Consider the following 25,260-nt stretch of genomic DNA (forward strand, 5'->3'; position numbering starts at 1 on the left):
AGTGATAACTGCAGCTCCCTGCTTGTGGGAAAGAAGGCTAAAATAATGGCTTCCTGAAATAAAGATGAAAATATAGTGTGCCTTTATTATTTCAAGACACAAAATCATATTTGGATATACTGAATGTGCCAGAGCTTAGCTCAGTTAATGAGCTTATCTTCTCTTTATCAGTAACTGTTTTAGCTGTTTCTTAGCTGTTCCTTACTTCTTTTTACCAGTAACAATTATAATGTTTTCTTTATGTTTGATAGAAATATTTAAAAAACAGGTTCAAAATCCAACTTTGCAGGACCTTGAGACTATCTGCATTCACTATCACTGCCTTTCTGTGCCACACAGTTACGAGTCAGCTCACTACTAATGTCTTACTTTTCAAACTATGAAAATTTACTTTTGAGCACCTATTAAATGTTCTCAACACTGAACTGTTGAGCATGTATTTCTAATTATTTTTGAATAGCTGCTTCTTTCTTGATAGTGTCTTCTGAGCTTACAGATCATTCTCCCCAGTTAATTTAGTACTGGCTTTTTTGTGGAAAAACTGATCCATAAGGTATCAGACTAAGAAATTCCTGGCCAATAAATACTTTCAGTTAGCAAACATATTGCAAACATATTAGCCTTTGTATGCCCTCTCTAATTTTAATTATTATATTGTTTTTTTCTATCTTACATATGACAGCACAATACAGTAATAACAGCAGACAATAACAACAGATGGGATTCATCTAGACACAATTTTTAAATATCTATTATCATGAAAAAATATTTCAGTCAGCATAGCTTAGAGCAAAGCCTGGCATAGTGTTCTAGAATAGCTAACATTTAATTTCTATATCTTCAAATGAAAATTTAACCTTACTTCCTGGAAGCAAAATAATTACTCAATTAAAAGTGTAAATTTCAAAACTAGCTGCTCTACTATCTACAGGGCACAGCAGACATAGTTAGTGATTATTTGCAGGTATCATTGCTCTTCTATAAGACATTAATTTCACCTCTTAGATCTATGGCAAAAGATTAGTTGCTGTTAATTTAGATTAGGTGATCATCTTCAGGATAGCCAAAGCCTAATATTCAGAAGAGCATTTAGAGTTCAAATAAATGCAGCTCAATAACATCAGGTAATGGGCAATGCAGCAAACACCACTTCAGAGACAGATTTTGGGAGGGAAGGCACATCAAGATTTGCACAGAAAAAGCTTCAGCAGTGCTCTCTCCTTCTGGAAGGCAGCAGAGACCCAGGTTATGGCACACCAATGTCACCTCTGCTGTATCCAGTCATTAGAGAAAAGACTCAAGGGCTTTAAACTATTAAATTAGCCCCCCAAAAAACTCCAAAACACAGAAACCAATACTGACTATACTTTTCCACCTCAATTTAATTGTCATTTCTGTTTTACATTGGTGTCATTCACAAGAATGAGAACGGACGGTGCATCAGAGCAAAAGGCTAACAGCACAATCTGATAAGGAAATGTAAAAAAGCCCCTAATGCCTCTGCAAAACAAATGCTTTCAGGGTGCACTCTGAAGATTTTCTGAGATGCAGCCCAGTGCTTTTATAGTGAAGCAGTTGAAGAAATTGTTTTCAACCTCCGTGACCGCGCTCTCTATCCAAGAATTTCTATAATCACTTTTCTGTTCAACTCTCAATTCAATGTGTTGGAGGTTTTCTCCTGTCCTACAGGCACTGATGACAGATGAAAACAACACAAGCCTGGCACTTCCAAGCACTTTGAAATCCAAGTGCTGACACTACCAGTAACATGTTCTGCCCTTATTTAGGAGAAAGCAGCCAACCAAAATGAGTTTGATGCTAAGCCACATGTAACACTACTGCTCTCCACATATAGCAGCACCACAACTACCAGTGTAGCCAGCTGCTTCACTAACACAGACACTGCCTTCAGAGAAATTATCAAACTTTTCTTATAAATAGCTGTTATTTTGTCACAATGGTAAGCTAGCTATTTTTTTAAGAAGAAAATTATGTTCTCAGAAAAAAAAGATTTTCCATCTCTTACAGAAAAGGATATTTTTTAATTATGTTCACTTTCCCCTTTAAATTTTTGCATACTTTTGATTGTGTTCTTTAGAGACTATAAAAATTCCTTGCATAATCAAAAATCTAGCGCTCCACAATAATTTTTAAAAAGCTGGCACAAGTACAGAAATTATATTTTTATTGTATTCCATTTTGTACTGAGCATGTATGAAGCAATTATAAAACGGTATAAAAATTAACATTAATTGGTGTGTGCTTTTGCTGAAAACAAATCAGAATATGGAAGCTTTAAAAAAAAATTACTTGGTAAAGTTTCAATAAATGTCTTGAGAAACACTTTCCTTTTTCATTTTTAGACCAGCTTTAATGAATTTGTGCTTGGAAAACATAAAACCTGAGGGAGGCTACTCTCCCCAAGCCATTAGTTCTACTTTCCCTTTAACGTTTCAATAACAAATTGCATAGCAGCATTCTTGGTACTGAACACCACAAGCACAGGAATAGAAATAAGATCCCAGATTTCTATTCAGCACTTCCCACAGAGCAATATGTAACATAATCTGCCAGATAAGTCACTGAGGATTACATTCACTTAGCACATGCAGATCCACAGGATGACACATCCCAGCTACAATGAATTGTTTGTGCATGTGATACTGACAGTCTTAGAAAATGCAGTTATTCCATCCCCAATTTCCAGACATCCCAGAGGACGAATCCCACTGGACTTTTGGGATCTCTGGAAAACCAAACAGATCCTCAAGCATTATTTTTTTTCACCTAGGGTCCTAAGAGAAGGAATAGAAAGAAGGGGAACAGTTTTGTCCTAGTAGCCTGGACACAAGAAAATCCTGCAGCTTCCTAACAAACATGTTCTAGTTTGCAAACTATAGCCCAAGAGTGCCTTCTCATAGAAGCAGGAAAACTAGGAAAAGTATGGCCTCTTTAAAGCTCCAACCAACAAAAAATAATTCTTAACACTGAAGAAAAAATGAAAGAGGAAAACAAAATAACATCAGTTGCTGTGGGATTCAACAGAACTAGATTTCCAGAGAAGGAAAATGAGAGATGTGTACTCTGTCACAGTGTCTATGCTACACTTCCAAAAACTGACTGAAACTCATTGAGGTATTTTTCAGTACAACCAAGACAATTCCCAGATAAACAAATGACATGAAAAACCATTATTTCAACAGTTCAACAGCCCAAAGCATGAATGAGATTTCTCAACTACTGGTAACAAGGCAGTCAGTCTTACCCCCCTTCTGTTAAGATTCTCTTAAGTATAACAAACATTATCACAGTATTCCAATTGTATAGCAGAGAAACTTAGCCTAACACTGGCAACCATCTATGAAGATCAAAGAAAAATCTACTTGGAAAGAAAAATAAGTCATTTTTATTACATCACTTAGGAAGGCCATTGGACCAAAAAATCTTTAACCAAAACTTCTCAAACAATAAAATGAAAAAACCATAGGCAATTCTGTAATAAACTAGTATGCTGATTAACAGCAGGGAATGGAAAACAAGTCCCTCACCTTTCTAGCTTGAGACAAACAGCTAAATAGTTGCCAATTTGAACTGACCCACATTAGCAGAGCACAAATCTTAGTCTTCCTGTTACTACTTAACCAAAATTGAGGCTTCTAATCCACTCCTGTCTGCTTTTTCAGCTGACACAACCAAGGTCTGTGCTTTCTGACCTACAAGTCTGGAATTCATTGACTGCAGATGGCACAGCCAAAGTTGCTGGGACAGGCTCAGACTTACTGCCAGCTTTGGAAGCACAGAATGATTTTCCCCAAAGCAAAAGGATCTGTGATAACTAATTTATATGTCAAGAATGATGACAAGCAGATCCTCTACGGTTTCCAGACTGCAAAGAGCCAAAGATGTAGACACTTTGATTCGGGTTTCTATCAAGGAGAAGCAAAACAAAGAAGAAGACAACTCTAACAGGTAACTGTGACAAGGTTCCCTTGCCACAGAGTGGTAAGAGAGGCTGTCCTGCTACACAACCCTCCTCTGACACTATACCTTTACCCGCTTTCTCTGGAGTAAAAGATGAAAACAAACAAAACCCACAACACTCTCTCCCCAAAACAACAACCAAATAAAAAAACACCACACAAAACCCCAACATTTTTCAGTCTAACCTCCTTTCCAATTGATTTCAAATCACAATAAAAGACCAGATATTAGAGAAAATCAACAAAGACCTAAAGTATGATGTATTACAACTGCAAGTATTATTGCAATGGTCAAAAATGTAGGAAAATTAAGAGAAGTATTAGAAATGTATTTGCTGCCCAATAAGATGTTTACCTGAAACCAAATGATTAATGCTTCACCAAATAAATTATCAAACCATATACTCAAGTGTAGTATGCTGTAGACAGTTGCCATGCTATCTACTCAGCTCTTTGGAAATGCATACTATGCATTTGAACATAGACTTCTAATAAGGAGCAAAGCTCAAAAAAAGAAACTTAAGTTCATTTTACATAACTCCTTTAAATCTGTTCTCTCCTAAACAATCAATCTAACTGTGCTTCTACCTGGCTGCTTCTTTTACCAGCTCCTTGGTATTAGCAATATACAGCTGGAAGAAAATCCTAATGAGACCTCAAAGGAAGGGGAAGCAACAAGCAAGTGATTTGGAGCACGGACAGAAGCTGGGCTATAATTTCAACAGTGTAAATGCAGAAGCAGGAGATGATGCTAACAGTAGCATTGATAAAGGAAGTGAGGGAGGACAGGCCCTGGTACAGATCCCTGCAGTCCTTGTCACTGGCTTCCAGGTAGAATACTGCACTCTACCCACTAACCATGACTATGCAAGCATACAAACAGTATTTTACCTACCCAGCTGTCCACTGGACCAGAGCTGTTCATTGGATACAGGAGTATTCTGAGAGTATCAAAAGCTTTCTTGCAGTAAAGGTGTCATTCACTGCTCATCCCTTATCCACACATCCAGATATTAATCACAGATTTAGCCTTAGCAAGGCTATGCTTACTTTTCCTCATCTCATTAACACATTCAGAAATCATGCAAAACTTTCAGTCTGGGTGAAGAACACTAGTTTTATCAAAAACAGCTTAAAAGCATTTACTGATAACTCTTTTGTGAAATACATAACATTTTCTTAAATTTGATCACAAAAAGGCAACCAAATGCTCACTGAAGCAGAAGACATGTACCTGTGAGCAGTCTGAGTGCTGTCAGTCAGATGACCCACAGCTGGCAGCACTCCAGCAATCTTAAGACACATTTTCAGATCTGCATTCTACATCACTATTTAGAAAATATTACTGTTTTCTTCTTGGGCAATTCTGCAATTGCATCTGAATAATGGGGTAGACTGTATACTCTTAGTAGAGTTGCAGATGACACCAAACTGTGAGGAGCAGCTGATGGGCCAAAGGAGCTGTCTTGCCATCTGGAGAGACCTGGACCGGCCGACAGGAACCTCATGTAGTTCAAAAAACGGAAGCATCAAATCCTGCCCTTGGGGAGGAACAACTCCAGGCACCTGTGCACACTGGGAGCTGCACAGCTGGAAAGCAGCCTGGCAAAAAAGGGAGATGGATGGATGTCCTGATGGACACCACACTGACCATGAGCTGGAAATGTGCCCCTGCAGCAAAGAAGGCAAATGGTATCCTGGGCTGCATTCAGAGGAGTGCTGGCAGCCATACAAGGGATGTGATGCTGCCCCTCTGCTCAGCATTGGTGAGGCCACACCTGGAATGCTGCATCCAGTTCTGCGCTCCTCAGTAAGAGAGACATGGACATACTGGAGAGTCCAACAGAGGGCCACAAAGACAATTAAGGGACTGGATGAGGGGACTGGGCTGAGGGGACCTCATCGGTGTATCTACATACCCAAAGGGAGGGTGCGAGCAAGACTGAGGCAGGCTCTTTGCAGTGGTGCCTAGAGGCAGAGTTTCCATTGCTATGCTGATGCTGCATACTGAAATCCACATCAGGACACATCTTTTCCCCAGTTGTACATATGGCAGAAACAGCTCATAAAGAACTAATGTGACCACAGCAGGGAAGCACATATGAAAGATCTTGCAGAGAAATGTTAACACAAACATAAAATTTACTGACTCGACATAGCAGGATTTTAATATTCCAGTATGTATCATTTTACACTACAAACGCCAAAAATAATTCTGAAATACTAATGTGGATTTTTCCTGCATAGCACCAAGAACAATGCTGTAGTGTAAAGATGGTGGTGCAGAGATAAAGAAAAATGAAAACAAGCACAAGAATAATGCGAAGTAACATGGAAAATTTTTTAAATTGCAGTCAAAACCAAATGGTGTTGCTATAGGGCTAGGTAGAAGATCCTAAGAAACAATGAAGAGACGATAATAAAACAGTTATGGCTTTTATATCCTACACAACATTGTCAGCGTGTGACTGAGATGATCAACATAGAAATTTATAACCTTCCTGCAAAGCCAAGAACCAAAGACACATCCCCCATGTGTAGAGTAGCATATGAAGAGTAGAAGAAAATTCCTCTCCAAAGAACTTGCAATTTAAATAGCTGAGACCATGAAAAGAGAAATGAGGTATGACACACAGCAGGTTGCACCTCAATACAGTTTGGGCTGCTTGATATAATTTTTAATAGAAGAGGGTTAAAGTAGACTAAAAGGACTAATATTCTATCAAGTAGTGACTAACTCTCCAATGCCTTTCAGTAAACTTACTCTTGTAATGTAACACTGCTACAAACCCTCTTGTAATAATTTTATAACATAATTCTACATACCCTAAAACAGATAATTGCTGAGAAAACAACAGCTGATAATAATGGTCATGAATTGTGGGGACAGTGAAGAAAATTGGTGTTTTATGTAGATGGATACTCCTGCTTAACTTAGAAGTATTTAAGAACACATTAATCAACTTCATTAAGAGATGGGCAAAGAAAAAGTACTTCTGAATTCCACAGCATGGATTTTTGATATCCTTAAGACAAATTGCTACATACAAACTAGACTGAATTAGTTAGGGATGTAAACAGGTCCAGAATTCAAAAGTAAATTTAAAAATAAAACCCATCTGGCTCATTCTTATAGCTTCAGATACACTACACTGATTTTATTGCATTCTTTTACTCCACCTCTTCACATCTCATTTACTTTCTAGCACTTGAAGCTCTCCTTAATAGTGACAATTAATAATTTTAATATACATTTGGTTCAAGAGTATGTTTACTTCTGAAGACTTCAATCTGCTAACACTACTGAAACAAGTAGCATGAATGCTAAAAAAACTTCTTTTAACCAAATGCCTCTAGATTTCCCAGTCATTGTGTTCTAACAATAACTATGAGCAGATTCCTTAAATAGATATTTAAAGTATAATGGCAACTAAACTCAAGGAAAATATTAATTAATCCACTGGACTGGTGACTCATGACTCCTCAATGCTTTGAACTGTATTTGCCTACTTGACCACAATTAAATACATCTATTCAAATAATCCTTCTTTGTGTATAGCCTAAAACCTAGCAAAAGTTTCAGAAAACAGGAACTTTTGCAGCAGCTTCCAACCTTCACCAGTGTGAATAAAACACCATGGATAGACTTATCCTTCCTTCACCCTCTATACCTTTTAGTTCCCTGTTTATGGGAGCAAAATTAGGAAGTCTCGGGAAATACAGATGAACAATACTGCACCAAAGAGATCATTTACACTAAAGAGATCCTTTTCATCCCAAAAATCTTCATGGACACATTATAAGATACCCTTTAAGTCTGTGTGGCATCACCACATTCAGCTGACATTCCATGGAGAAAAGTCCTTTTCTGAGTTTTAATTAATTCTTATACATACTAATTAGCACCTTCATAAATTAATTTGCTTCTTCAGTTTTTCTATATTCTTGTTCAAATCCAGCACTTATTTTAGGCCTTAAATGTGTAAGTCTATTAATAAATTAAAATTTGAGATTACCTACCCCTCCTCTTGACTTTCAGAAACTTACATGCATATTGTTTATCAATATTCTCAGGTTTTGAAAATTTCATCTGTCCCTCAAATTCCTGGAATAATCAGGCTGTAATAGTACATATTCTTTTCACTATAATACTTTTTTGAAAAAAATAAAATCCAAGTTTTAAGTCTGAGTGGTTTTTTTGAGGTTCCTCCAAGATAATCTTTAAGGAAAGACTGAAATCTTCTACAACCAAAGAGGCAGGGAAAACACCCACATTCCATAAGATGAAAGTCCTAAAATCTTAGAGGGATCTACCCTAGGACTATGAAGGTACCTAAACCCCTGAAATACTAAGAGCATCTAGCTAGCCTTATTTATCTCCCTTCTTCACAACCACCACCATTCTTTCTGTTCAGTACCCTTGCTCTTCCAGATGCTCTGATTCTCAAGTAGAGTCACATAAAAAAGGCAGACGGTGAAGTCAAGTTATAAAACAAGAGGATGAATGGTGCCTCAGCTGTTCTTTTATTTAGAAAAACAGCTGGGATCCCGGGCAATTCTTAAAGGCATGGACAATCCAGTGATTTGTAAGATCCATAAATCTTCTATTAATCCAAGTACTGTACTATACTTTTTGTGAAGAACACCAGATAGAGAACTTCCCCAGCTATTCTGGAGGATCTAAGAATGGGCCAGCTAATTCACTGCCATACTCACACCCCAACACACACACAAAACACTGTCTTGGAACAAATCGTGGCAGTATTCATCCAGAAGCAAAACACTATCCTGCCAGATATGGCCCACAGAACAAGTCTCTTCAGAATACTTTTACTGCAGCTAACTATAGGTTTGGAGAACTTGTCAGAAGCCAACAACTGTTCTTAAAAGAAAAGAGAAAAATAGCATCAGGTCACCAATAAAATAAGTAAAACAGACTGAATTTTCATTGCTGAAGACAATGATACTTTCATTTTCCCCCACTGAATTGATCAGTAGCTTTTAACACAATTCAAATAACCATGTAGGACAAACAATAGTTAGAGTGTCCCAGCAAAAAACCTGCTTGGATCCAAAGAGAAAGATTAAAATAAAAGTGATGTTTCTTAAATTTGTAATAGACTGTAAGAATAGATGAACTTGATGGCAGAACAGACAGAAGAAAAACATGAATCCTGGAAAATGAAAAGTGCAGAAATGTCGATGAAGAACAGCAAGAAAAAAGAAAGCCATAGCAAGAGAGATGCCAAGTTCTGGAAAGAAAATAGCTGGATGAAGAAAGGAACTGAGAAACTACTGGCAATACCACTTGTGGCACACCCCTGGTTTTTCACTCTGACTCATACTGGGAATTGTAGCATGACCAGCAGGACAGCAGCAAGACTTTGTTTCACCAAACCTCCCAAAGAAGCAGGAGCTTCAACATCTCTGCATCCAGCCTCTGCTTCATCCTGATTTCCTAAACTACTTTCAATTCTGATAGCATAAATTCATAAAGTTCATCACAGACATTTGAATTCATTTCACTGCAGATGTTGAACCCACTTAGGCTTTATTGGACTTGGTATCTGAATAATTAAAATGGACCACATGGGAAAGCACGAGACAATATAAGGGAAAGATCTGAGCAAAATAATCATTAAATAATTAAATAAAAATATGAAGCAGATCAGAATGATCAAGTAGAGGTCTGAAAATGAGAGCTGAGCCACCTCTGCCCCTTTCAAAAACAAGCATTAGCAGGTGAAGTGATAGACATTAACGATTTGAATAACAAATTGTTACAGAATTTTGTGCCAAGTATCTTTCAAATCTATGCTTTAAAAATTACTGTATCCCTTGTTTATGTTCTCCTCAATACATTTTTTCTGTATTACTTCCCATTTATTTTTCTAAAGCAACAACCAATTCACCTTCTCCTTTCATTCTTTCAGCATCGTATTTTATTCTATTCTCTCTTCTATCTTTTGTGCTCTCTTCATTCAAACTATCTCAACACTCCTCATGTAATTTCTTCTACAATCTCCATTTTTTTTTCTATCAGTTACACTCTCTCCCTATCTGACCTACTTCAACTTACAGAAGAAGGAATAGTCATTTTCAAGATATGTATTAATTTTCAGCCTGTCAGCCAAGAAAAATGAGGGTCCCGCAACCTGATCTCATTTTTCTGTCCATTTGTCAGTGTCCTGATAGACATTTTGCAGCCAAATGCAAGTCTTAAAAATATTAAGTTCCTGAAATCTTGGTAAAAATCAGTCTATATGAGGAAGATTAGTACCCCTACTAACTTCATAAACTCATGAAAGCCAAGCTGTACTTAACACTATCTCTCTCACAGCTCTTTATTGGTAAGCACCAATAAATTGTCCCTGTCTCTTTTTGTCTAGCCATCCATTTTAGAAAGAAGCTGAGCACCTCAATGTAGGTAAATAGTGGAATGGTGGAAGGCAGGAAATATGGGACATAAATTCATAGAAAAACAGGTTTTACTCCTCATGTAGTAATTATTTTTCATTCTTTATCATAATGTTTTTATCCAAAGTAAAGAAATAAATTAATTTCTGTGTCTTCACAACATTGCATGGGAAGGGAAAAGATGGTAAGGCCAAATGCAAAACCCATGGAACACATATCTGAGAGTTCTCTAGGGGTTTTTTTTCAGGCTTCCATTTCATGGAACAGTCCTACTATGGCATTAGAATTTCTAAATCATCAGTTGATGATTTAGAAACTCAGTAATTTACCCATAATTTCTTCATTTAAATTTTCATGAAAATACCATGAAACACTAGTTGTTTTCTGTTTAAGTAAGAACTCTGCTGCTTTTATAACAAATAATTTGACCTTTTTGATGTCTGTCACTTAAGCCACTAATTTGTATATAACTTCTTTTTCCCCAGAAGAGGGACTACAGCTGCAGTGCTTGGGATAAAGGTAAAACAATATTTCTCAATATCAACTGAATAAGATCACATGATGACTCAAGTCTATATAGATTTGCAGGTTTTATTATTTCTGTTTTCTGGACCAATTGTATGTAACAAAAAGTCTGACACTATATCATATTAAAAAAAGGTTAATATTCAGCAATCTTTTCTTTAATAGATAGGCTTGAATTTTAGAAACTATGATTCTATTTTCTGGCAAATGCCACTATTATAATCTTCCAGCATGTTCCACCTGTCTTCCATATCCAAGATAAAACTAATAAAAAGATTAGACTACACTAAAATAAGAACCCCTTCTAATGCTCAAAAATATTATCATATGCCACTTAGTGCTACTTGTACTCAGCCAAAGTCATCCTCCAATTATTCATTTCCATAATGTTTAATGGTCTTTTGGCTACTGAGAGCAACAGTAAGCCAATGACACTTGATGGGTTAGCACAGGACAAAGAAACATTAGCACACACAAAAACTGTCACAAAATATATGCACTTACCACTGATCTCAATGGAAGCCCCTTTAGCAACACACACCCAATCAAGCTTCATGTTTGAGACAGGTATTTCTTGACACACAACTGAGCTTCAGTTAATTGCTACATCGAACCTTTTAACATGCTAGCCCAAGAATCACTAATTATAGTAATTTTAAAATGTACACAAAAGAAATTCTATCTATAGACCAAGAAATACATTTTATTTTTAGATAGTCTCTCCTGGTGAGTTGAAAAAACTGTGAAAGCAATCTGGGAAAAACAGCCTGGTATAAATTTTTTTCATTGATCAGTGAACACCATAGCATTACAATGAGTCAGCAGCATGAGAAAATTATCAGAAATAAGAGTTTGCAAATATTCCTTATCTATTCGGTGTATACTCCTAAAAGAATTAACTATTTGGCTTCTTCTGTTCAACAAGATACAAGATATTTGCATTTTTCACTTAGATCAGCAGCTTAAAAGACGTTGAACCCTTTAAATGTTTATCAACTAAAAGACAGCAGTCATCTTTGTACGTGACAGAAAAAATAATCGAAGCCTGTAATTCATTCACTGCAGAGTTCTGACTATTGCTGAATAAGAGCTTTTGTTCCCTCCTATCTGCTTATTTCATACTCCTTGCATATCTGAGGCAGTCTTTCCTCTAAGCAGTTTTAAATGTCATAGTCTTAAACTGTGTGTCACACAAATATTTTTCTCCCACATCGCTAAGGCAGTTTTTATGTTCAAAGACAGAAAAACCATGAAGTTGCTGTAAGAACCATACAAAGCACAAATGAGACCTTCTTGTCCCAAAGCTTTAATTTCCAAATGCAATACTATTGAATAACACTCATTCCCAGTCCAGAATTAATGCTGCATCACTGTAATCACTGAAATGACTGCAGAGATCTCATTTACATCCTCTACATATGCAGGGCCAGAGAGAGAAGGCATTAAACCCAGATCTAGGGAAATACCAAGGAGCTTTGTACATCTCAGAGAATGACAATGAAAGAAGCATAACCAAGCTTGTCAACAGAGCAAAATTCTATTCGACCAGAATGTCAATTCATTTTTGGAAAGCAATAATTAGCAGAGCTGTAGTTCTGTTAAGGATCCCTAAAAACCTTGGTTTGCCAGGGGAAGGGTCAGAGGGAAGATCAATTACCCAGCACTGTAGGTAGGTTTACATACCAAAACATGTGGTTGTTTTCTAGTTTTCTCCATTTTTTTTTACTCTGAGTAACATTTGCTTACAGAAAAGCACTTGCTGCACACCACTTATCACAGAAGTTCAGCAACTTACTGCCCCATAAAAAATTCTGTGTTCTCTGATATTCTTTAGAGGTCTGTTTGCAAAAAGTTTTTCAGAAGCAAATTTATCACAGTTTCTAGAGTTTTCAGGTAAAATTTTCTTGAGTGGAATGTAGTCATTTTAGAGAAAGACTTGCTCAGTCTTTGTAGTCACTTCTTTGCCTTAAAGAGGAATTGGTTAAGCAAAAGTTTAACAGTTAGCATGCTAAATTCAGAAAATTGGAAAAGGGGGCTAAGGGTCTGTGTTGTAGTGCCTTGAAGAAAATGAGACAAAAGACCTAAAACGTTAAAAGTTACTGGAGGACCTAAATAATTAATGTATTTTTCTCAGGCAACACTGGAAAAATGAAAGATTAATACAAAATTTATAAAAGTCAAGAACATGACATTAAAAAATTGAGTAATTTCACAAATTTCTTAAAGGATCTGTAAGGCATTTGACTAATGCAAATCACAATTTCTCCCTTTATACTTCCACATTTCTAATGATGTTTACTTATGAAACCATTGAGCCTCTAAATTACGTAATTTTAGATTGCTCAGAGTTTCTTATTTATTTAAAAATCAGCATTTCTGTAGTGCCAAAAAATATTTTATTTCTTTAGAACACAGATGGTGAAAGCTCAAAACTTCATCACATCAGCAATTTCCTCTGTACTTCGCTGAATCATCAGCTGCTCAATCGTGTCAGTTCTGATATTACTTTAGGTGATAATGAAATAAATAAATTAATACAGGAGAGAGGGGGAATGTGAGTCTTCTACACACCTTTGACTTTTTTGACTTTTTCCCAATATTGAGAAAAAAAAAGGTATTTTATTCTAGCATGGTACAGGTCAGAAAATTAACACTGATGACTTGAGCAAAACAAGTTATAATTTTACTAAATATTTGAGAACTACTGAAGTCACAGAGAAAAAAATATATAGCTAAACTTATCTTTTCTATTAAGCACATCCCAGTGTGTTACTAAGTCATTTCTGTAACAAGAAAGGGTCCATATATTAGCTTTTAAATTACCCCAAGTAATTGCCCTAGAAAATCTCTACATTTTGAAACACTTCAATATTGCATCTACGTAATTAGATATAACAGCCAAGATCTTTCAGGTTTAATTTCAACATAGATACATCAACCCTGGTGATACTTAGGTATCAATCAAGATGATACTTTAAATCTAGACACATACATACCCAGTAACATATACATTAACTACTTCAAATATATTTTGATTGTCCAGTAGAAAGGACAATTTACAAGTGACTATGGAGACAGATTACTCTGAAAGATTTATCTTCTTTCACTGGAAAATAAAATTCTATTACCACAAACTGCTGGCAGTATTTTAAGATCTAAATATCATATCTTCTCCTAGCCAATCTATTATTTAAAACATCAATGAGCTCTTAGCCAAAAAAATGACAGTATCAAGACAGTTCTCTAAAGTCAGCAAAACATCATTGCTGGTAATCAGAAATTAATTGTTTCCATGGGCTTGTTAAAGTGCAACAATTGTTCCCATCATAGTGGAAATAGTTCCATACTAACACATGAAAAACTAGGTCCCACTGCTGAGTTGAATAACACAAATTTATTATTTTTTCTCCCCAACACCATTCTCCCTGTAAGAAAAAGCAGATAGAAAACACACATCTTCTAAATTTAATTTAAAATTTGAAATTTTTAAGAGAAATGTTTTAAAACTTTGAAAAAGTTTTAATTAATCAACTTTTCCCTTTAATACTAAAGTAACATACCAGTTTAATGGCAAATGAAAAATAGATGCCACTTGCTCTTTTAAACTCAAAACTGATTCCCCTTTTGCAGGAAAGCCATGTATGTCCTTCTTCCTTGAGAAATCTGTAACCTTCCAAACACGGCAGTGTTTGTAAATTTCAAAGCCTAGGTAGCATGTCAGTAAATGCACCACAAGTGCCAGATGTGATAATATAGTATAGATTAGTACTTCTTGGTAATGTGTTGACCACATGCCAAAAGAGTGATTTTACAGTTTTGTCATGTGCAGATCAAGGAACTTATTAAAACTGGCAGTATGGGGGTTTTCAGCTGGACAGAGAAATCAAAATGCTCATTTATAGCATGAGCATTATACAGTAACCAAGTGGTATTAAATCACCATTTCCTCTTGTCTCATCTGGAAAGTTTGATTAGAATTCTCTGTAAACTTTTGCAAGTCTTAAGCTACAAGACACAAACCAAAGCACAGTTCCAATTTACAGCACACTTCACTGCTGCTCCAAGTAATGCAACTACAGTTTAAACAGAATACTGCTTAGGCAAATTAATAAATACCTCACATTTGAATCGAATGGAAAAAACAAATTAATTGCATAATCTTAAACTTATATCAGAGTAATCATTCATGATGCTGACAGCTTCCTCAGTAGGCTGAATGAGCAATTCCCCTCACACCATACTATTTGAAAAAATACTGACAATTATTCTTATGTTTAACGTGGTTATTTTAAATTGCTTCAGATTAAGAACTCCCAGTACTTTATTAATTTAATTTCTGACTGCTTTTCTTATCTGTTATTCTTCATATTCTCTCATCAATGAGAAATCAGTCTGAACTAGTTCCCCCTAAAGACCTTTTATAATTTTATTTTAAAAATCTTTCTTATTTTGAATTAAATAAATTGGCAAAATAACTATACAACACTAGCTCACAAGCTACTAGGTTGATTAACGGCAAAAGCATTTGCAGAATAATCACACAGGTAGAAAAGTAGGTAAGAACACTGTCAAGATAGTACAGGAAATTTATTTTGTACTAATATTCACAGAAAGCAGAGAATACCCAATTTCCCAGCAGATTTAGCACTGTAGTGAGACTCATTATGCAGCAAGTAAAATCACACCACTTCCAGAACTACACAGATGGTGGTAGCTCTTAGACAAGTCACAGGCAGAAGAACAGGACATGAATCAAGCATATGACAACATTCTAGCACTGCCAATGGAATCTCCTGCTTTTCCCCAGATGAGATGTCACTGCTCCATCCTGCATTTCCTACTGATTTTTTAAGGCCCGATTTTTTCCATTCTTCTCAAAGTAACAATGAGGTATGCATGCCACAGCTCAAAGCACTTCCTTTCATTTGGCTCCTCATTTTAATTTGAAGTTTGTACTTCAAGTAGAAAGGCTAGAAATTATTGTAACACATCTCAGTGTACCAAAAGGGTACCTGAAGGAGAGAGCAACAAGAGCAGCAGCAAATGTTGCAACAGACATTCCTCCTGCTCTTTGTGTCTGGAAATGGCAACCTCTCTAATCAGATACTTCTTTTGCTTTTTTTTTTTTCCTTTTGTGCCTAGAAGAATCAAATTGAATAATAGCAAAGCTTTTTTCTTTTTAAGCACAGAAAACAGAATATGCTCAGATGCCAGGAAAAAAACAGGCACAAAGATCTCCGGAGATCTTAAAGGGCTGATATTAAAGGTAAATTAGATGAGTATCTTCCAAGAGATGAAGCCACATGGTGTCACAGCACCACTAATCACCTGCTGTATCCAGCATACAAACACAAAAAATCTAAATGTAATTTAGCTGGGAGCAAAATTTCAAGCACAAGAGACTAAGAGTAAAAGTTAAGATCTGCCCCTTGAAGTTCTGTCGTGTGTTATCTGAAAAAGAATACTCTGCACAACAGGCAGCTTCTCAGTTCTGTAGGGTTAGTTCTATATAACAACTGAACAGAAATCACAGATAAGGGGGAGAAGTTGCTAAAGTACACTGCTAAAATGTAGTACCACAGAAAAATATAACTAATTATTTTGTTTTATAATATCCTTTTATGTTAAAGTCCTCAAGAACTTTGAAACATACAAAGTTTAGGGTTCTCAAAGCTGCACATCAAATGAAACTATTTCTGCAGTAACAGCTTTACACATCAAAAGCATATTTTGCAAACAAAAAAGCTAAGAAAACGGAATTAGTCTAATTTGTTTCTGGAGAGAAAAAAAAATGCCGACCTGTTTTTTTTTTTCCATTTTAAACCACTATATACCCATATAATACAATAATTAAATACATGCATCGCATTCTAGGACATTTTTGTGACATTACAAACCAGCAATTTTTTGGTTTTCTATATCCACATGCAAAAGTAAAATGTCCATGAAGCCCGAGCAAATTCTGTCCTATTCTATCATATTAAGTGAAATATCATAAATTTCAGGACAGTGCAAATTACATACATAGAAAAAGTAAGTAAATTGAAAGTTTTTCAGATTAGTTCAACCTCCATATGATAAAAATATTAGTAGAGGACTCATTAACATATAACCAGAAGTTCAAACATTTCAATATGGTAAAGGTCTTAATGTATCTCAGAGCTATCAAAAATTGTATAACAAGATATAATATGTATAACAAGAAAGTAACTGTTCCATCATAAGGAGTCAACAAGGTAATCAGATATTCAGGATTTCATGCATTAGTTCAGCCCACCACATTGCAAGGAGCAGAGTCAAACAGCCTAAAAGAATTTCAAGAGACTTGGGGGATTTCAGGAGTACTCCATAATAGTTTGACAGAAAAAGTTATTCTGGAATAGATTAAGCTTATTTAGAAGAAACCAAATCACAAGTTGATTGTGCTGAACACTGTTGTGTGGCAGACAAAAAATGAAAGCAATCTTCAAGTAAAGACTCTTGAACACAAAACAAAGATGAGAGGGATAGGAAATGATTTGTCCAGTTCCACACTAGTAGTATCAGAGGAGGTAGCAGCATAACAAAAACTAAGTGTAATAGTAGGTACAGCTCTAAGACCTTTGGAAAATACCCGAGTATATATATCTTAAAGAAAAACAAAGCCTTCCTATAAAAAGAATTCCAACAACATTTACCTTTGGAAATCTCTGTAGTCTATGCTTTTATTACAAGCATTTCATATTGCCTTCACTGTGAACATAAAAATACTTACAAGAGGCTAAATACAATGCACTGTGCTATTAATAAATGCATATTGTTAGACAATAATTCAGTAAAAAGCAGATTAAATCTTGGCATGATGAATTTCAACATTATCTTTAGAAGTAAAAAATTATTGTAGAAATACTTACAACTACATTCTCATGGGGTAAAGGTTAATAAAGCACAAATAGAAAGAATCTACAGCATGTGAATCTTAAAAAACATAGTTTAAAAGAGCAGCTGGCTCAACTAAGTGATAATGGCAGGATAAATAGCTACAGACATTTAAAGAAAGGCAATACTGCAGGGAAGCAATAATTATTTCTATGGAACAATGATTCATATATGATTACCATCATGGAACGTCATCCCAACTTCTATTAGAATTCAATCAGCACCACTTGCAAGGAAAAAAATAAATGCACATATTGGAGCCATAAAATAGTTTCTAACCATAGACTATGTACCACTACCCATTTATTTGCATAAGTGCCTTTAAATCTGAAGGTTTTGATACATAATGTGAGCAAAAGGGAAAAGGTTTGATGAAGAACTGATGGACAGTATCATCAGCACCATACTTTATGTTAACAGAAACTACACACAAATGCCTTTTCTCTACCTATGTTTTTTTCTAATCAGATTTTTTCTCAAGTATCACTTGTCAATATATAGGCAAAAAGACTGAGAACTATTATACTGGGAGGGAGAAAGGAGAAAACAGAATTATATATAGACAATCACCTTGGCACTGAGGTATTTCCCTGAAAAAACAAGATGCATAGGAACAAAAAAAAGGTTTCAAAATTTCCTTAAAACACAGAAGAACAAAGATATCAATAATTAGTTTCTAAAATGGTTATGTATATATTCTCATAGCTTTAAAATGTCGGCCTCCAAGTCTGGCTCCAGCGTTCTGCTTCTGGAAGCCAAGCAACAGTCCACAGCACGCTCTAGCAACTTGAAACTACAAGACCAAAAGACACAAGTTTCTTATGGAAACAGTGACAAAATTAACTGTCATCATGCAAGCAGTACAACTTTAATCATATTTTATAGGTACAAGATCCACTCAATAAGAAATCCAAGGAGAAACATGTAAAATGGCAAAATATCAAGAACAGATAGCCAAGAAACATAAATCTGATCCCAGGATACCTGTGCTACAATTGTACAGTTCAATGCCTGGTGAGTGTAGTTAATGCATAAAAAACCCACATCAGGGTTGCTGATCTTGATTTTCCTTTTATTCACAGTCCAAATAGATGAAGTAAACTTAAAGGAATGGAACAAGCTGGTAGACCTATAGGTCTGCTAGGACACGCTGCCTATTAAGCATAGGACATGAAAGATGTACTACTGAAAATTATTCACTGATGACATCTGACAAAAATGCCACTTGTGCATTAAGGATAATGCTTCAATACATGCTGGAAACAAAGGCTCCTGTCAAGAGCCTCGATGGAAAACAGGCACAGAGTTTGCCCAATCTGTATTACCCACTGGTTGCCTCTGTGGAACTCTTGTATTTCTTTTGCTCAGATTTGCTCTTTCCAATGAGCAGCAGATGTGTTTGCAGCCTGACAAGCATTTTTGCTGACCTCCATGAGGGGTCTGCAGAATCCTTCCTGAAGAGGAGCAAAGTAACACGGAGTGCCCAGAACTACATACATGCCTTCTTCACTTGACTGTAGCACAGTGCCCTAAAGAAGCAAATTCTGAATTACTATTCTCAACATTTCTTTGCATGAAGGTAGCAACCATTCAGAGACAGTTAAGATGACTAATTAGGTATCACTGGGCATGGCAAATACTTGCCTTCTGAATAATTCAGAAGTATAAAAATGTGCATTTGCAAATTTTCACTTGCAGTTAAAATGGCAGATTGATACTAATTGGTTCAACATTTAAATTAATGTTCTTGCCTCAATTCAGGGTGAAAAGACTACAGTAACTTGCTCAATCCTTTAAGAGTACTTAATCCTGAGCTAGATTTCCTACTTCCAGTAACACATATTTTTCAGTATAAAAGCCACTACAACTACAGAATATTATCCTGAATGTGACTAAGGAAGCACTGGGAAGTGTGCCATGGGCTTTTTAATCAATACCACATCACCCAGCAGTTCATACACAGGAAAGTCTACACACCCTAATCTATTCAAAGTATCCAAGCAAATCTGTTAAGTATAGTGACGGAAATAAAACTTCTGTTTTAAAACTTCATTTCTGAAAGGGAGAAAAAGTGGTTTTAAACAGTTTTGTGGCTTATAAATAAACAGTTTTATAGATATTTCATATATCACTCATGTTTCAGTTTTCTGAGCAGTGTCCTTCATGGCAGCTTAGTCTTTCAATAATAACATAGCAAATCAATCAAGTAGTGGAAAAGTGGTATCTGTCTGAATTAGGTAGTGACATCTTTGCTGTGGCTGCACTAAATGCAGATGTCTGCATGCACATGCAACAGCTGGGGAGTCAGCATGGCATTCAAGGCAGAGGCTTCTTTATCAGCAGGGTATGTTGAGAAACACAATAATTTCATGTATTCATGTTTACAGGTGAATGTATAAAGGAAAAAAAATCACTCCTGATCCCAGCCCACTCATAAACACACACGAGTGTGTTCATGAATAAAACACACAGATGTAGGATGCTGATGGTAGAATAAGCACAGGGAAAGCATTCTCTCCCTGAAAAAAGAAAAAAAACAATGCTATGGACAGCTAGCTCATCTCTCTTTGAGTTATAACTGCTGTACCACTTATACTCCAGTCCTAGTGAATAAAACAAAAGCTTTAGTCAGAAATCAGTGAAGATTATCAAAGTAAACGAGACCTAACAAATTTCTCACTGACCACAATGACACTGTGCTCTGAAAATGTATACATAGACAAGATGCTCAGTAATCTAAGGACAGCCTTTGCTGTTACACTTCCTAAGGAAGCAGCTAATGCAGCATATACTCTTTAAACAAGCTTGTGTCACTTTTCTGACACATAACAACAAAACTTTTTAAGCTGATTTATACAGCTACATATTGGGAGTTGATGTTGGGTTTACTTTCAATCCTGCAAGGAAAAAGCACATGTTTGCTTTTGTTTCATGTCTCATTCAGAAGCAATATACTGGGAGTCTGTGCATGTACAATCTGCACTACCTACCCCATTTTTCTTGCGAAAGACCTTAGAAAGATTACAGATCAGCATGCATTTTAATGTACAGAAACGTATATAAAACACAGATTCTTTGCTTTTATCCTAGTAAAAATGTCAGATAGGTTTTTTTAAACTACTTATGTCCTTTATGTCAGCAGCAGGTGTCATTTCTCAGCTACAAAATTAGAGTTCAATTTGCCTCACCTAACTTTACTCTAGGAAAATTACAGTTTCCCTTTTTTTTTAAAAAAGACCAAACTTTTAAACCATGACATTTCTAGAGGCCAATTCACCTCATGAAAAAACGAGACTGCTGATGCAGTTGTGGAAATATCCTTTCTCTAGAATAGCTCTATGAGCTCCTGTAACTAAGTCAACCTTCATTTCTCCTTCTTAGACATCTGAAGATCGACAAAAGAAAAATCTAGCCCCTGTGTGCATGTTGACCCATTCCAGGAATTGTCACAATAAAAGTTTCAATTACTGGTGGGATCCATTCAAAGTCCATGGTAGTCTGCTCCAGGCAGGTGCAACCTCATCTCCTCATGCAGATGACAAACGCTAACCTATTTCAAAACTGAGAAGAATCTCAAAATCTTAAAAATGCAAAGAAAATATCAGTAAAATTAAACAGCGATTTTTATTTATGCTCACTGTATTCATTCTTTATGTTTCATTCTTTATTTATGTTTCTCTCAGAGATATTTATTTACAAACATGCTCATAGGAGCAATGCAAAGTCAAAGCAGACACTTAACTTGACTAGAAGAGGCCTCTGCTGGCAGTTGTGAAGTACAGCTTTTAACAGTTCTAGGAAATATGAATTTTCATGACATAATTTTCTGTATCAAAAAAGGTACAGAAAGCAGACCAAGGAGTTAGATTTGCAGTGAAAATTTACATATTAGTGCTCATCTCCAAAGCACTAACAATTTGAGCCCATCCCTCTTCATGGCTACACCACAGCTGTCAAATTAAAGTTGCATGTATTTCCAGCTAAGACTAAAATGACAGCCTTTACCGATCACAAAGGACACCACTCCCAGCAGTGAAACTGAGGGATGTGTTTTTACAGCAAAACCCAAAGTCCTGGTCTCCACCACCACGCAGACTCCCACCATGGACCATGCATTCCAGCAGCAGCAGAAGAGCAATAAGGTTACAGGATATTATGTGCACCATCATCTGCATCCAACAGGACAAAGAGACAATGGATGCATTTCAAACACACGTGTGACAAGGAAAAACAAAAAGCTGGCATGATGTTTATGAGTGCTGACACAAGTAACAGTCACAGGCAAACAGTCAGACCTGTAGCAGCTGATCATTTGCTTATGGGTTGGACTGGAGTAAAAGTAATTCCAGTATCATTTAAGAGCCCACAGAGAGAACATAAGCAGACCAATGGACAGCTGTGCACTTTCTCTGGAATGGCCAACTTTTCTACTGATCTTTAGGACCTTGACACTGGCATCTCAGGAAGGGAATAACAAGTCACATTACCCAAACTGATGCTGTAAGCCACTGTCAACTGCAACAGCTGCCACGAGCAGCTCCTCTTGGGGTGAGACTAGAGCAAGCAGCTAGAGCTGTAGTTCCATCCATCTGTTTACACTACCAATTACATTAAAAGCTGTCCAAGATGCAAATTAAATTTAAAAAGTTTCACTGTTACATAATGCAGCCAACTAATGCACAAATGCAAACCACTAATTATTTTCAGCTGAGCAAAACAGACAAGATCTAAAGAAGAAGAGAATTTAACATTTCTCCCATCAGACCAGCCAGCATACAGCCAAACTAACATAATAGCAGTGCTAACTAAAAACATTTACTGTTTTGTATTTATTAAAATAAACAGCTCAACTGCCTAGCCAACAGGCACTATACTTTTTTTGAAATTATTCTCTTAATTCTTAATAATAAACTTACTAACAGATTTAAAGCAACAGGTCCATCTATTCCATCTTTTAGAGATGGAGAACCTCTCCCAAAAGGAAATACTAAGAACTGGAATCGTTCAGCCTGGAAAAGAGAAGGTTTTGGGGTGACCTAATTGCAGCCTTCCTGTACCTGAAAGGAGCCTACAATAAAGATAGAGAGAGAGACTTTCTACAAGAGCATGTAGTGACAGAACAAGGGGGAAGAGCTTCAAACTGAGAGAAGGGTTATTAGATAGTAGATTAGATATTAGAAAAAATAGATTAGATATTAGGAAAAAAAACCAAAAACTTCATTGCAAGGGCAGTGAGGCACTGAACAAGCTGCCCAGAGAAGTTGTGGATCCCCCAGCCCTGAAAGTGTTCGAGGCCAGCCTGGATGGGATTCTGAGCAATCTGATCTAATAGAAGATGTCCCTGTCTATGGCAGGAGAGTTGAAACTACATGATCTTTAAAGTCCTTTTGGATCCAAACCATTCTATGATATTTTTATTTATCAAAAGATGTTCAGAACAGAACATGAGCTAAAAATCTTCATGGAATATCCAAATTTAAAGAAGATATTTGCAAAATATTGTACAACTAAAGCTCTCCACTTCCAATGCACATTTTTTCCTCATGGCATTTCAGTGCAGGTCCAACTCAACAAAACAGACTTAACTGCTCTTTCAAAGAGATACTTTATTTTCAAAGAATGACAGCTCAATCTTCAAAGAAGGAAAAAGAATTACCTAAAAAACAAAATCATTTTACTTGTCCAGAAGAGATTGTAAAGGATTTATTATGGCCAAAATTTCACTTCATACTGATGACAGTAACTCAACACATTTCATTTTTTACGGCTAGAAAGTACATCCAAGTAACAAGAAATACACTTCAAACAAAAAAAACTAAAACACTTCAACCAAGAAGATCAAATGTGTATGAGGCAACTCATAGCTACACATATAAGTACACAATTTGTAACACATCAACAACCAGACAGCAGAACCCTGCCAATAGCAAATGCACAACATGGATCTTTCCTCCCATAATCTATTCCATCCCATCCCACTGGCAGTCCCTCAGATAAATAAAACTGAGGAGAAATACAAGCTTTGCCATAGAATAGCAGACCAATGGCCCATCTTTCTTTCCCTTTATCATACTTAATGTGTTTATATGTTACCTGACCAGAAGCAAGGCCCTTACAAAGCAAACACAGAATGACAAAACATTTGTCTACACAATTAAGATATTCCAAGTATATAGAGTCCGGTATGTGCCTGATCTGCCCTATTTAAACATCTGTACAATCTGAGTTAGCTGTACACGACACCATATTGCCTTAAATTAGAAACTGCAGGCAGATGAAGTATTTGATGAAATCACACACCTTTTTCCAAGCCCATGGCTGTTCTCATCCCTGTGGTTAACTCAGCAGGCCTGAGTTAAGAAAGCTGCAGACATCACTCCATCTTCTGAGTAATTTGCTCAGGAGCACAAAATGAGCAAGTAAACCCAGGCTGAATTAGGACCCAAGGAGTTGTTAGCCATGGTCCTGCAGGACTGTAGATTTGCCAGATTAAGGAAACACTCAGCTCTAGCAGAAGCAGTAAGTGTTCTGTTAGTGACATCAAAGACTTCCACAAAGAAGAAAAGCACTTCTTTGTGCTTTTGTGAATACCCAGGAATTTCAAACTAGGTAGTCTGAGAAGAGTAAATGCTGCTTTTGCTCCCTAACTCAAGAATTCATATACCTAAAATCAAAACATTTATTTCTAAAAATAAAGATAAACAACAATAAGGCACATTATTGCAGACCCACAACTAGATGAAGATCTTAATGTAAAACAGCAAGAAAAAAAAGAAAGATTAAGATTTTACCAAAGACAGCAAGGATGTCAGAAAGACAAAGACTCAAATTGTGGAAAGGCAATTTTCAGGCAGAAGTCTGATTACATCATACCCTCTGCTTGAAAGTAAAGAACATGTATTTTGACATTATTTTGAGCCCTGAAACATAATTCTCCTTCAATGCTAAAGCAAATGTCTGGTCCATGTAATGTGCATGTACTCTGCATTTATGATACAGAACAAAAGATACCAAACAATATATACAAAACAAAGCAATAAATGTAGGTCTTTTTAAAACAACCTAGGTTGTTTTTAAATTAATATGCATCATTTCCTTACCTTGCAAACAGTCTCTGTATCCCATGGTAAGATGGTTCTCAGATCAATAACTTCACAGGACACACCAAGCTTTTCTTGCGCCATTGCTGCCACCTCTTTGATCACATGTACCTGAAAAAGCAATGTATGATCACCAAATAATCTAAATTATGCAAATTGCTCTAAATTACACATATGGAATACAAGCAGTAATTCAATATATCACCTTCATGTTGAGCAGAGGTGTTTCTATTCAATAATAACCATTTAGTACTTAGTACCTAATTATTCCCAGTATTTTAGCACCATTCCAAAAACTAAATTCACTGAAGAACTACTGA

General features: G+C 36.2%; 1 protein-coding gene across 3 annotated transcripts in view; it reads right to left on the reverse strand.

The window, feature by feature from the left end:
- The window catches only part of BCKDHB (branched chain keto acid dehydrogenase E1 subunit beta), a 110,627-nt gene that overhangs the window by 49,696 nt on the left and 35,671 nt on the right, over positions 1 to 25,260 (reverse strand). For 2 of the 3 annotated variants that reach the window (XM_053974128.1, XM_053974130.1), the window contains exon 8: positions 24,941 to 25,051. In XM_053974128.1, coding sequence (XP_053830103.1) covers positions 24,941 to 25,051 — 111 coding nt within the window. Of the gene's footprint in view, positions 1 to 19,189; positions 19,370 to 24,940; positions 25,052 to 25,260 lie in introns of those variants that run through there. The other variant, XM_053974129.1, reaches the window with a different exon arrangement.

The sequence above is a fragment of the Vidua macroura genome, chromosome 3, assembly GCF_024509145.1.
Source record: "Vidua macroura isolate BioBank_ID:100142 chromosome 3, ASM2450914v1, whole genome shotgun sequence".
Classification (NCBI taxonomy): Eukaryota; Metazoa; Chordata; class Aves; order Passeriformes; family Viduidae; genus Vidua; species Vidua macroura.